Source organism: Sturnus vulgaris, chromosome 1 (genome assembly GCF_052056855.1).
Source record: "Sturnus vulgaris isolate bStuVul1 chromosome 1, bStuVul1.hap1, whole genome shotgun sequence".
Taxonomy (NCBI): Eukaryota; Metazoa; Chordata; class Aves; order Passeriformes; family Sturnidae; genus Sturnus; species Sturnus vulgaris.
In genome coordinates, this window is record NC_142243.1 from 148,807,115 (window position 1) to 148,820,463 (window position 13,349).

Below are 13,349 nucleotides of genomic sequence, written 5' to 3' on the forward strand. Positions count from 1 at the left end.
GAACTTAAACACTTTGAGTGGCCTACTCTCCTGGACTGGGATGGGGTCGGTTGGGCTTGCTTATGGTCAGGAAATCAGGAAGCACCTTCTCATTCTCCTTCAGGTGCCTTTTTTTTTTTTTTTTTTTTTTTTTTTTTTTTTTTTTTTTTTTTTTTAGCGTTTTCCAGCCTCTGTGCCTCTGGCAATAGCTTTCAACAAAGGTATCACATTTCCCTGCTGACTCTACAGGCACCAGAAGTCCCATCTGGGCTCTGCAACCTCTGCTCACGAGAGCTGCCCAGCACAAGATCTTGCATGAAGGCTTCCTGGCTGCTTTCACTAGTCTGGGAATATCATCATCTCCCCAGTACTTTGCACTTTCCAAACGAAGTGCTGACCCTTTGCAAGGCTCTGCTTCAGTAGGATTTCCTCTGCCCCAAACACGCTTGAGCAGCAGAGAGGGAATCACTGAAGGATCAGATCAATGTTTAACATTGGCAGCTGGTGATAAAGAGCTAAGATTTTTATTTAACTTGGTCATATTATCATTAAAAATAAATGAAAACATATTGTAGTCATTCAGCAAATGACAATTTCCTATCTGGACAGGTCTGTGTGGTCTGAGGTTCAGCGGCTGGTCGGACAGTGTGCATCTCACCACCGTGTGCAGGGCTGGGTGCCACCTCTGGTGAGGCAGGTTTGCCAAACCTACAAGCAGCTTGGCCGTTCCCCGTGCCAATGCCAGCTCCAAGGGGTGGTGCAGACCCTCAGCTCAGCAGCCCCACCTTCCCTGCACATCGTGTGGGGTGCTGAGCCTCGTGGGGACTTGTGCACACACACAGGTACATACACACACAGAGCCGGGTGTGAAAAGCCCAGGCTGGTGGCACATCCTGCTCTTTTCCCAGTGCCCTGGCTCGTGTAGGCTTTGCCTGCAGCTGCCTCAGCCCATGTCCAGTACTGCTGCCCAGCAAACAGCCCTGCCCTCCCCCAACCCCCTCCACACACTGACCTTGACCTGAATACCATAATCCACTCCAGCCAAAAGCAATTGCAGAGAGTGGCAGGTCACCCAAGGATACTTTTTGCAGCTCTACTGCAGCTCACAGCTCACTATGCTGCAGCTGCTTGTGAAGAAAAAGTGCCTGCTCTCCCCTTTCCCAACGCTTGGGCTCTTCTGGACATGCCCAATGATGTCTGCATCCAGTGTTTGATGCACATCCCACCTGTGCCAAAATATGTAAGGGTGTATGGGATGTGGGGCTGCCTCTTTAATGACATCAAAATAATAACCCTCCTCAGCCTGTAGGAGTGCTGGGTAAGCGAATGATCCCCACGCTGAGTTGCAGAGAACAGACATTGAACTGTCTGGCAGTTGCAATCAGAAGCCTTTTTTTTCCTTTTTCTTCCCCTCTAACACTGGTCAGCAGCTGTGTTGTTTGTAAAATGAATGGAACCCTTAATGAAGCAACAGATAGAAACAGTGAGAGGCTGTGTCTGTCTGTTACAAAAGGCTGAGGGGGAAGGGTTGAGCTCTTAAAATACCCTGACATCCTTTCTGTCAGTTATTTAAACATTAGGCATGGCAGTGATCAGCTACCAACATAAAGTCTATATTTGGCTCAGTGGAAACGCTAAATCCACACACATCCAAACAGCTGTTCATAGAGACAGACAGGGAGAGGCTTTCGGTGCCTGTGAATGTGAAATAGGGTGAAATAGTGCAAAATAATGCAAAGAAAGAAAACAAGCAGACAACATGTGGGAAGGGGGAGGGCCAAGCTGCAAGCAACACTGCTCACTGTGTTGTATTGGTGGATGCAACAGACTCCATTACAGGCACGGTGAAGATTGCAGCAGATACTCTGCCCAAGATGCAAAAGCAGGAGAGGATTCCAGCACTGGAGAGAACAAATAAGCAGCTTTACTATAAACAGTTTTCACTCCAGCTCAGTCCATCACTCACAACACATGACATTAATCATAAACCTCGAAAACACATCTAGGTTAAAGTTTCCAGCTGTTCAGTCAATAGAGACTTTTAAAGAGGAAGGCAGCAGCATCCTTCAGCACAAAAGTCCTGCTGCCACGACATGGTATTGGCACATCCTCTCCCACTCCCCCTCTGCAAGGACAGGGAGGGGGGGAAGATAACATGAAGTTTAGCCAGATTTTTATACAGTAGATGTCGAGGCCCAGGCAGAGGTGGAAATAACCTGGATTTCAGCAATGATATCCTTTCTATTAGTGGTTTTGAAGAGTACCACTGCAACAAAGATTTGGCATTGAGATACACTAATGCAACCAGGAAGCCTCATGGTCCCTGGGAGCCCATCCTATTTTCTTTCTTTATAGCCCCAAAAGCACTGTGAGGGGTAAACTGGTTATTTTCTGGAAACCTCCTGTTACCCAATCAGAATTTCTTCTATGCTACAGCAGCTCCTTGCTCCCTCGTGGCAATTCTCACTTGGAAAAAAGTGAAACCCCAGCTCCTGTTTTCCAGGTTAATTACTCTACAATATTCAGGCTAGTTTTGTCTCCAACAATAATGCAGAAGTCAGTTTTTTCAGGTCTGGGAAGAGTTTTTATAAAAACTTCTAATAAATGTGCAAGCCACTTGCATCTCTTCAGTTACAACACAAGCTAAAGATGTCAGGAGACCAGTACTGCAGGGAAAGAGGAGTCATAACTCCTTGTAAAAGGTAAGACACCACTCCTCTGTGCTGCCCTCCAGCTTCTATGCACAGAACACAGCGTTCTTTGCCAAATGAACGCTTTTGGTTGCAAAGCTGACATTTATAGTGATCCTAGCAACTCCTTGCAGCTCAGAAGTGCTCGCAGATCCCTTTGTACTGCAAGAAGGCTTGGATGCATTCCTCCCCATTAAACCAAAACAAACTGCCTAGGCTTGACAGGCACACCATGGTGCCCTTGTGGAAGGAATGATTAGCCATTCCCAGAAAAGCTCAGCAAAGAACTTAACTTTGCCCTTCTTTTGTAAGATGAGCTGGCACAGGTTGCTCCTGTTTTCACTGGCCCTGGCTGTCAAGCCCTTTGCTGAATCATCACATCTAGTAGAGCCTTGCCTCAGACATGACAAATATTTGCTTTTGCATCTTCCTATCACAGGAGTTTTTGAGACAGAGGAGGAAGGAGCAGCCCAAAATAGTCCCAGCAAAGTCATCAAAGCACCTGCCCCTGAAAACTCCAGTACATCACTAGGTTAATCTTTACTTCCCTGAAGTTACATTTTTGTAGGAGACTCAAAAAGAGTGGCATCTGCAATTTCAGTCAGGAGGCCTGAATAACACCAGAGATTCATGGGGAACTCATCACATCAATGGATTTAAAGAGCAAAGAGGATGCAATGAGTGTGGCACCAACTCCAGTGAGGAAGTCAGACCCCAGATCTGTGCACTACACAGTATTTTATCCAGGGAGACAAAGTTCAAACAGCAAATAGCACTCTGTACCACGGCTCAATATTTTCCTATATTTCCATATACTTTAGTAGTAAAATAGTCAATTATGCTGAAGCATGTGGTGTTTTCTTAGAATAGTAGGCTAGAGCAGGGAAAGGTCTGAGCACAAAAGAGAGGGATGACAGATCTGAGCAAAATCAAAAGGACTTCATTGATATAAAGGGATGACAAGAATATATTTTGACTGAAAAAGTATTTTACTCCTGGTAAAATATGAAGACACCAGACATTGCAAAGTTACAAATTTATTTGTTTTGAAATAAATACAAATACTTCATTAAGAAACTTTTCTTGATAGACTTTACACAATAGCTTTATTCTTTCTGAAAATTGTCTTTTCTTCCCACAAAATGTTATGGATATTCTACACAAGAGCTGAAGTTAGTCAATATAAAGTAACCTAGATGGTGTTCTTCTGAACAAGCAATCCCAAAGTATTAACGTTTGCTATTTAACCACTCTGCATTTGAGCTTTTTGTTTGTGTGAGGACTGCAATTCAGCAGGTATGCACTGGAGCTCTGGAAATCCTGTCCCACTAGCTGTGGAAGGACAAACTTAAAGACACCCAACTGTGACATTCTGAGTGGCAGAAAGGTATCAAGCCACTAGGTTCAAAGAAAGCAACCCAAGGCCATGTAAATGATGCAGAACCAGCAGATCATGACATTTACAAAGTCATTAGACACTGTATTCCAGAGATAGAATGTTGCTGCTCCACCACTTCGTGGAATACACTTTTCAGCACCAGTGAGGTCTCATCAGTTTCAGATCTAGTAATTAGTGGCAGTTGAATGTACAGTATCTAATTACATGCCCATCCCACAGTTATTCATCTCTCCTGACAAAGAACAGCTGGATCTGTCTTTGCTTACAGAATTCCAAATTTATCACAATTGTGCTGGACAAAAAACTTGAGCTGCAAAGATAAGAAGCTTTCTGAAGGAAATATCAAGCTGTCTCTGCTTAGCTGGCATGTACAGCTATCCTACTTGTTACAACTACACCAACTTCTGCAGTTTGGTAAACCCTTTGGCCCAAGTTCCCAAACAGGAAATTCTACTTTGCTTACCAAATTTAAATCCTGTCCTCATTTGGCTAAGCAGGTTTTAGGGTCTAGGAGGGGGGAAGGAAAGGAAGACTGGAACTAAATCTCAAAAAAGTGAAATGAAAACCTTAAAGATTTAGTTCATCTCAAAGTCACATTAAAATTGCCTATTTTAGTAGTATATTATTGTACATAGGAAAACAGGCTTGCATACTAATGAATTAGAAGGCCTATAAATGCACGATACGTTAACTCTTCTATCATTTGAAGTCAAGCTATATACAATGAATTCAACTCCAGCTTCAACATGAGGCCATAGCACATTTGTTTCATTTCCTTTTCTTAGTCATCCTTAAAAGTTATTTTTCTCCCCCACTTTGAAACTCATCTCAAACTGTGCCAGTTTACTTCAAGAGAATAAGAGATAAAGGGGCCTGTAACAGCTTTGATTTTAAAGGAGGGTATTGAGCAATTCTGGTTTGACTCTGAAGTGTTTACAACCACATCAGCTTTTGGCAAGTATCCTTTAGAATTTGGCATCCACTGAAGGAGGTCACAATAGCAGCAGCTGTCTGAGATACAAGAATAATGATAGAGCAAATGAGATGCTTCTTTTCTTTGGTCCCTCTCAGACCCTGGTGAACAGAGTTCATCCTACAGAATAGCTAGAGATTAATACCAGTTATGGTTTTGTGAAACACAGGGGGCATCCATTACTTTTTCACACTGTGACCAGTTTAAAACCTCCCACAGCCATCTAACAGGACACTTCCATGGATTTGGGGCTTGATTGTTCAGCGTTGCTGGCCGAGTTCGGCGTCAGCTCGATCCGTGTGTCTGTGTGGGAGCGGTTCCTGGAGCCATCCCCGGTGTGGGATCTGCTCCTCGTGCCTTCCCCGGTGTGGGATCTGCTCCTCGTGCCCTCCCCGGTGTGGGAACGGCTCCTCTGTCCTTCCAAGGAGGTGACACTGGAGCCAGAAGCCGTGCGGGACCTCATCAGCCTGGTCATGCTGGCAGAGGGCACTGGAAGAAGAGTCTTTCATTAATACCTCACTGCATGGACTTGGAAGGAAGCCCTTGCCTTCCTCTCAGCTTAACCACACCAGGAGGAGTTTTCATGGTTGAACAGATACTTCTCAGGCTACCTTCACATGCAGAAGTACATCCCCTGCTCCAGGCATGTAATTAAGAACAAATTACTATAGTGCAATTAGCGGCCAGGGCTGAGGGATTCAAGAAACTTTAGGGCACACTGCTGTGGCTGCAAGAATCCAGAGGGAAACTGAAAAGACTCATCAGCCCTCCCATTACTTTACAATATTCAACCTTTGCTGGCAGCCCAGGCTCATAGTGCATCCTCACAGCAGCTGTCAGGAGCAAATATGTGAAAAACAAACAGCTACAACTCAAAGAAGCCTCTGAGCCAAAGAGGTTTTAAATATTGTGTGCAGTAGATGACCCATGTCCTTTGATGCTAAGAGGGGACACTTACAAATAGTCACCTTAAAAACATTGAGATAAAGTAAAAGAGCTATTCACAAAGCTCTCTACTATTTAATAACATCACTTGGTTTGAAAACCCTTTGCCCAGATAAAGCATGTGATTTTTCCCCCCTTGCAAATGCATATCCAAAAGGGAAAAGGTGACACATCTGGGATGGGAGTCTGGGTGCTTAGATGCCCAATTAACTTCAGTAGCAAGATCAGGCATTCAATAAAACAAATACTTACTGTATCCCATTCCCTGAACAAAGTATTTGAAAGCTTCAGCCAGCTTGGCAGGCTGCAAAGGAGAGACAGAGTTATTGTAGGAAGTGCTCAGTAGGTTGTAATGTTACAGATTTCATAGATGGTCTATCTTAACAGGGACACATTAAATATTCTCTGCGTTCTACTGACTGTATGAAAGCTTCATTTATAAGAAAATTCCACTATTCCCCTTCGTTGTCATCTCCCCATTATTTTACAAAATGGATACATGCATTTGCGATCCAGGGAACACAAGTGGTCTGAATCTGGCTCAAAACTTGACTTGTGCAGTTACTGAGGCAGGTGAACCAAACTAAAACAACTGGCCTAACAAAATGTACAAGGCAGTTCATACAAGACCAGTAATTGAATAATTCCTGATCAGTTGAGAACAGATTCAGCTATTCAGAGCTGATAGTTATGTTTATAGGGCAAAAAAAACTCACCAGGAATACACAAGCACAACTGCCTACAACCAACATCCTTGCAATGAAGCACCTCATTTTTTTCTTCTGCTAACAGTGGCCACATAAGCTTCAGTGTCTCAATTATTTCACATGAAAATATTCTTTTCATAATTCTCTGAACCACTGCAAAGAACAGACTCTCTATAACAGAAGCAATATACATTCTACTGTGAGGCTTTAAAGCCTTTTCCCAGTTTACACTGTTGGAGCATACACTGCCTGCACAGGGACTTCTGCTGCAGGCAATTACAAATTCAGCTTTCCCTGAAGCTCACAAACACTACTTTATACTGCTTAGAAATCTGTTTAAGTGTTAGATCACATTCCAAAGCTGATTTTACAAATCAGCTCTTTTAGTGAAGCAACACAAGGGTATAGGTAAATTTTATCTTTGCCAGCCTGGCTTTATTAGCAGCTTGGAACTTATGCTGAAATGTGTTTTAAAGTCCAGTTCATCCACAGTCAAGCTGAGCCAGTGTATGCAATAACCCAGCATTGTTATTTCCTGTCTCCCACTTTCCTGATGTACACTATAAATAGTCCAAGCAAGAATGTTTTTAAAATGTCAGTGGCTCAAGCCCTAATCCACATTATCTTAGTAAATAGGCATAAACTAATACCTCTGCATTCCCACCTCAGTTCTTCACGAGGTTTAGACTTTATTAGTGAAAATATCCCCTCCCAATCTTAATTTTGCATTTCATTGCTCTTTAAAGTAAAAAAGAAAGCTCATATGACTGACATCATTATTCATGAAATCATAACCATCCTTTTGGCTGACATTTGGGAACAGCCAGTACCCTACAGGAAAACACCCATTTGCTGCAGTCTGACACGCTGCAGAACATGATTAGTAGGATTTCCTCCAGCCAAATCCTACCTGGGAAACTTGGGGGAGCCCACCGCAGTCAGCCATCTGAAACAGGATGAGAACAGCCAGTTAGCATAATGCCAGAGGAGCTCACTTATGCTCAGGATATATTGAAATGACCTTTTTAGCTATCTGGCAGAGAAACCACTTCCTTTTGTAGTGTGAGTAACATACACACGGGTAAACTATCAAAGCAAGCTGTTAAATGTTTATGAAAGCTACAATTGCACCCCAGAAAACCACAAAGTGTCTGGATACTCAGGGAAAGCATCAGCTGGAGCTACAAATGCTTTTTGCTGGGCAGTGATTATCAGTTTCTTAGAAACCAGCCTATTAGTCCTGGTTGCAAATTCAGCTCTGAATTACAATAATATGACTCTATATTGACATGGATGACAAACAGGGTAGAGAAAACAATCACCTAAAAGCTCAGAGGTGAGAGGGAAAAACGATTTGCTTAGATTGCTAATGGCAAGCATCAGGCTGACTTGCCAAGGGAAGCAGGGAAAGCCAAATGAATAATAAAATAAAAAAAAAAAAAGCTATCTCAAGTGCATGAAATATTTTTGGAGCATTTCATTTTTCCTGCCACTCCACCCCTCAAAGTCAACCCAACAAAAACAGTCCTGTTCCAAGGAACACTACAAGCTGAAAACAGTAGAGTTGTAAATGACAGGAAACCCCAAATCCTATCTAGGATTAGTTAGCAGCAAAACAGACCTGCAGCAGGATTTGGTATCAGCCATATCCCTGGACTGAGCAAAGTCTGGCCACTGATACAAGGTCTGAGTGTCAGAAACTTTTTTAGGGTGTCTGCCACCCACATTATAGGGCAGCAGTGTAGCTCTTCAATGTTAGGAGGAAAAAAATTAAACATCTTTCTTTACTATAATTTTCACTGACTAGTTCACTAAAGAGATGCAGTAGAAACTTTCAAAGTGTGACCAGATTTGTTTCACTGTTTGCATGCTATTACTTCATCAGTAACAAGCTAAAGATTGCAGTCATACTCTGAATACCAAATATCAGCCAAGGCCTTTGCATGATGTTCTGCTGCTTGTAAGTGCATTTTACAATTTTTTTTTCTGGAAAAGAGCAGTAAAATATCCTGGACTGTAGCCTCATAAAAGGCAGGTTGACCAAACTGTGGCTGATAGATTAGCTGTTGATTCACCTGACACTGCTGCTGAAAGGCAAGCACAGGAACAGAATGAACTGGTTTACACTCCTACTTTGCTCACAGCTTTTCAAAACCTTTCGAAATATCTTAAGATCAGCTTTGCCAGCTCTAGTCAAATTCATTATGGGTATGTGAAATACTGAACATTTCAACTTTCATCCCTACTAGTCTAAAATGGAGGAGCTGAGAAATTCCATGCTGTTAATTCTGACAAGAAGCCCCTAGTCTTGTTTATCCCACTAAAATACTCTCACCCTGAAGGAACTGTCTTTTTAAATCAACTCGATTCTCACTGTATTATCAGTATTGCAACACATCACTCTAGTTCTGCTTTTTTAGCTAATCCAACTGGTCTTATGTGAGAGGAATGTTTATTTTAAAAAGCACAATTTGTTATTACCTTCAGAAGTGTGGTCCTTGTTGGGTCCAGCTTTGAGTTGCATTCAACCTATAGAAAAGAATAGCAGCATAAGGCATTGCACACAAGATTTGAAGTATGAACTCTTGTACAAAAAGAGATTCAACACCTTGACTTCTGACTTAATACAGACTAAACTGAGTGTCTTATGATTCTGTATGAAGACTGTGTATACATATACACATCTTTAAACCCAAGTAAGTCAGCTCACATTTTTAACTGCATTTTTTCCATGTACAAACCCATAGTTGGGAACTGGAGACTTTTTTTTTCATCTGTTTCTGGGACTTCAGTGGCAACAAGTATTGTTTATCTTGTGATTTGGGTCCATCTGGTAGCATCCCAAGTGGTGAGCAGCCATGTGGCCATGGGCCAGCAGGCTGGGCATGCCCATTAAGGCACAACATTTGAAGTCATCCAGTCATCTGGGGAGAGTTATAATGGTCAGAAAGAAGCTGTTCACTTCCAGAGTGACCCAGGGCACAGCTCCAGCACCACACAGCAAGTTAAAATACCAGCAGCAGATTCCTCTCTAAAGGAAAATATTTGCGGTTCACTGGAACTGCTGTGGTGATTGTTCCTAACGTGGTAGCTATTAAATAATAGTGCACAGGCAGAGGGGACAAACAGCATGGAATTAATGGCAGCTCTCCTGCAGTCTGGAAGAGCAGAGCCACTGGGCTGGATTGCAAGCCAGCAGGGCTGCTGTGTGGCAGGGGCTCTGCCGGCCTCTTGCAGCTCCCTTGGCTCACCCACCCATCCTCAGCAGGGTGGCAAAGATGGCTTGAGGTACCCACCACAGCATCCACTGCTGGGGAGCTGTCACCGACCACCAGGAGGACAGGACACCTGCAAAGAAGCACACACAAGTGGTTTTATCTCTGCCACCCAGCCCAGAACTGCATTTTGTGTCTCTTCAAGGGTGAAACAGTTAAGTGTGTGAAAATGATTTGGTTTGCATTCCAGACACCTTAAAGATGTATTAAATCCTGCATTAGCTGGAGGCCTACTGACCTGATCTGATTTCTTGCCTGAAAACCTGTTCTTTTCCCCAGCTGGCAGCAAATCAGCCCTTGCCAGGGCTCTTATTCCTTCCTTGCTTTATAAGAAATTGAATGTAGGCATCAGCATCAAAGTCTCACACCTACCACCCCCTAGGCCCCTGAGTTCCAACTTTTGGATCTGTCCACCCAATTCCAAACAGATTGTCAGATGAACAGAGTCTCCTGTGTATAACCACCAGCAGCTGAGCTAGGAAGGGCTTGACAACTTATGTTGCACAAGTTGCAGCATAAGCAAAAGGCAGATGATCTGACAGTCATTCTCATAATCTGCTCTATCTTCCTGAAAGTTTTTATCGTTTGGTTGGTTTTCTAAACAGTTTTAGGCTGGGGTTTTTAGGTTGTATAAGCACAGCTCAAGTGCCTTCAGAGCTATAGTTTCCATTAACTAGAACATATTTCACATTTCATATATAGCATGAATACACTAACTTTTCAAGTACTTTAAGCCCAAATTTTCAGATGCACACTGACAGGAAGTACTTAACTTTAAATTTCAGTATGTTTGCCAGGTCTGAAGAGAGGAGTTCTTCCTAATGGCAGTCCCTGACTTGCAGTAAGCTCTCAAATAAAATACTTACTGAAGGGTGACAACATTCACTCCAGGAACAGGGCGCTCAATCTCTAGGTCTCGCCGACTAAAAGAAAATAGAGATGACAAAGGCTTTTGATACACTAGAATTTTATAGATACTTTTATATTCTTCTAGTTTAGAGAAGGCACAGACACATGTTAATTTAATCTGACGTATGTTGTGGTCTCCATAACTGATGTAGAACCACACTTGGACTGAAGGATCCATGTTCAGTCCCAGTGTACAACCTTTCACCCCACAAGTGCATAAGGTCCTTCTCCAGTAAGCAAACCACCTGAGATCCCTAAAGGCACTATTAAGCAGAACTTTATACTGGGGGAGCACATTTAATCCCACCACACAAGAAATACTGTCTCTAAAGAGCTGGACAGCCTTTTAAAAGTTTCCAGTTAGAAATCAGGTAAATGTATTTACCTGTTGTAAGAGTTGACAAAGAGATGAAGGTTGGTTTGATTCATATCATTAATGATATGCTGACGGTAAGTATGGATCAGGTCATGGTTGCTGTGAATCTCCTCCTAAAGTGGAGACAGAATTGTTCAGAACAGGGGCTATTTTCTGAAAGGATCTGAAGACATGGCACAGTAGTTGTGTATCAGACTCCTATCTGCACAACAGGAGTGCACCTTGAGGGAAGGGACAGCTTTCAGCACCCAGGAAAGTCACCCACAATTAATATTAGCTTCTGATCACAGTACCACAATTTTCAATTTAAAACTGAAGTATGTTATAATGTTAAAATTTCACAATTGCAAAACATGTTGTAGTGCAGATGGTTACAGTCAGACAAGTGAGAAGTTTTAAAACAAAAAAGGAAGATCCAAGCTAAGAAGCCTAATAAATGTTTCCAGAGAAAAGCAGATGTTGAAAGCTAACAAACCATAATGTGGAACTCAGTTTCACAATAGTAAATAACTAAGCTTCCAGGACTTCAATCAGTAACATTTTCAAACAGTTGGGTTCTAAAGTCTAATTATCTAAATCTAATATAGATTAGTTCCTTGTTCTGCTGGAATAGGGTTTTCCATTGCATTTACTAACAATTTCAAGCACAGCAAAGTAGCCTCAGAAAACATTCTAGCACTTTGCATTAGGCTTGCACTGAAGAGCACCATTAATACTAATGACCAGCTGTCACAGAGTTACAAGTATATTATATAAAAAAAAATCTGTGAGGTTTTTCAGCTCAGAACATGACCATATACAACTCTTATACTCATGCTTAAGTGTTGGCTGCCTAGACAGGGAGCTGCCCCTATTAGAGTTTTCACAGCTGAGTTGCACTTGAGTACTCAATACACAGAAAACCCCATGGCAGAATACTGCCCAAAATGCTAGGGACACGAATATGAATCCTATGTCAGTTTAACTTCATCTTTTGTTGTTTAACTGAAAGCTTCCACACCTCTCACAGCCCCAGGAGGTAAATACTGAATATATCAGAGGAATCTTTTGAACATTACCTTTCCAAATAGATGTGAAATGACCATGTCTGGCAAAGCATTTGTCCAACCTGAAATCTAAACAAAGATTACCTAAGTATCTGCTATTAACACAGCCCCTGAACAAATGACACCTTCCAATTACCCATAAATAGACCAGTGGGTGTTTCTGTGCCCTCTAAATGTACAATATCCTAAACTGATATTTCCCCATCTCAATCCAACTAGAACACCATTAGGGGTTAATGTTTGAGTCATCCTCATCAGATATCTTCTCTAACGAAGTCATACAGACAATACACTGCTAGGGGCATAGGTGTATAGGGAATCATTCCCTGCAGGAATTTCCCAAGCAAACCAGCCCAGTGGGTGTCATTTAACCTCACTGCCCACTCCCCTCCCTAACAACCCACCCTGACAATGCAATGGAACTGGTACCAGAAGCTCACAACCCACAGTAAATGCTTCTGTTTTGGAAGGACACAAGAAGTTAAGGCACCTGCTGTGCTCTTGAGGTGAGCAATACTCACCTTGAGACATGGAAGGCAGAGGCACAGATATGAAAGAATTTAATGCACTGCAGCATTGGGTGAGAATTGAAATGGATCAGGAGGTTCACTTCAGCATAGAAAAGTTACTACAGTTCATTTAAATAAGTTTGTCTGTCAGTTTATTCTGATAAATTTGATATAGGAATATATTTAGTAACTAAGCCTTGAAAGAATGTTACATCCTGGCTCTCCAAGTTTCTCCTAGGAGTTTCTTTTATATCAACATTTGCTGGTTGTGTGAACAATCTGTAGCCAATGCTCTTTTCTGAGTCCTTTTGGCATCTAAGACAGATAATTGAAACATAGAGGATGCTGTTCTGGACATTTTTCTGTGCTCTGCTTCATATTTTGGACCATGTTGGTAAATAAAGCCATGGAAAAGAAAGCACTGAATGCTGCACTGCACTTGAAGTTTTCTTGAAAGATATTGCCAAAGCTACCATGTCCAGGTAAACTGCTCTCCCTAGCAGTTATGAGCTCTTAAGAATTGTCCCAGTAGCTCCATTGT

General features: G+C 42.3%; 1 protein-coding gene across 1 annotated transcript in view; it reads right to left on the reverse strand.

Annotated features, from left to right (window-relative positions):
- Positions 1-3,690: 3,690 nt before the first annotated feature.
- The window catches only part of NDRG1 (N-myc downstream regulated 1), a 39,470-nt gene continuing 29,811 nt past the window's right edge, over positions 3,691-13,349 (reverse strand). Inside the window, exons 9-16 of the mRNA XM_014882129.2 lie at positions 12,312-12,368; positions 11,263-11,366; positions 10,835-10,891; positions 9,990-10,041; positions 9,175-9,222; positions 7,604-7,639; positions 6,239-6,290; positions 3,691-5,530 (exon numbers count right to left, since the gene is read on the reverse strand). Coding sequence (XP_014737615.2) covers positions 5,265-5,530; positions 6,239-6,290; positions 7,604-7,639; positions 9,175-9,222; positions 9,990-10,041; positions 10,835-10,891; positions 11,263-11,366; positions 12,312-12,368 — 672 coding nt within the window. The 3' untranslated portion in view covers positions 3,691-5,264. The remainder of the gene's footprint in view (positions 5,531-6,238; positions 6,291-7,603; positions 7,640-9,174; positions 9,223-9,989; positions 10,042-10,834; positions 10,892-11,262; positions 11,367-12,311; positions 12,369-13,349) is intronic.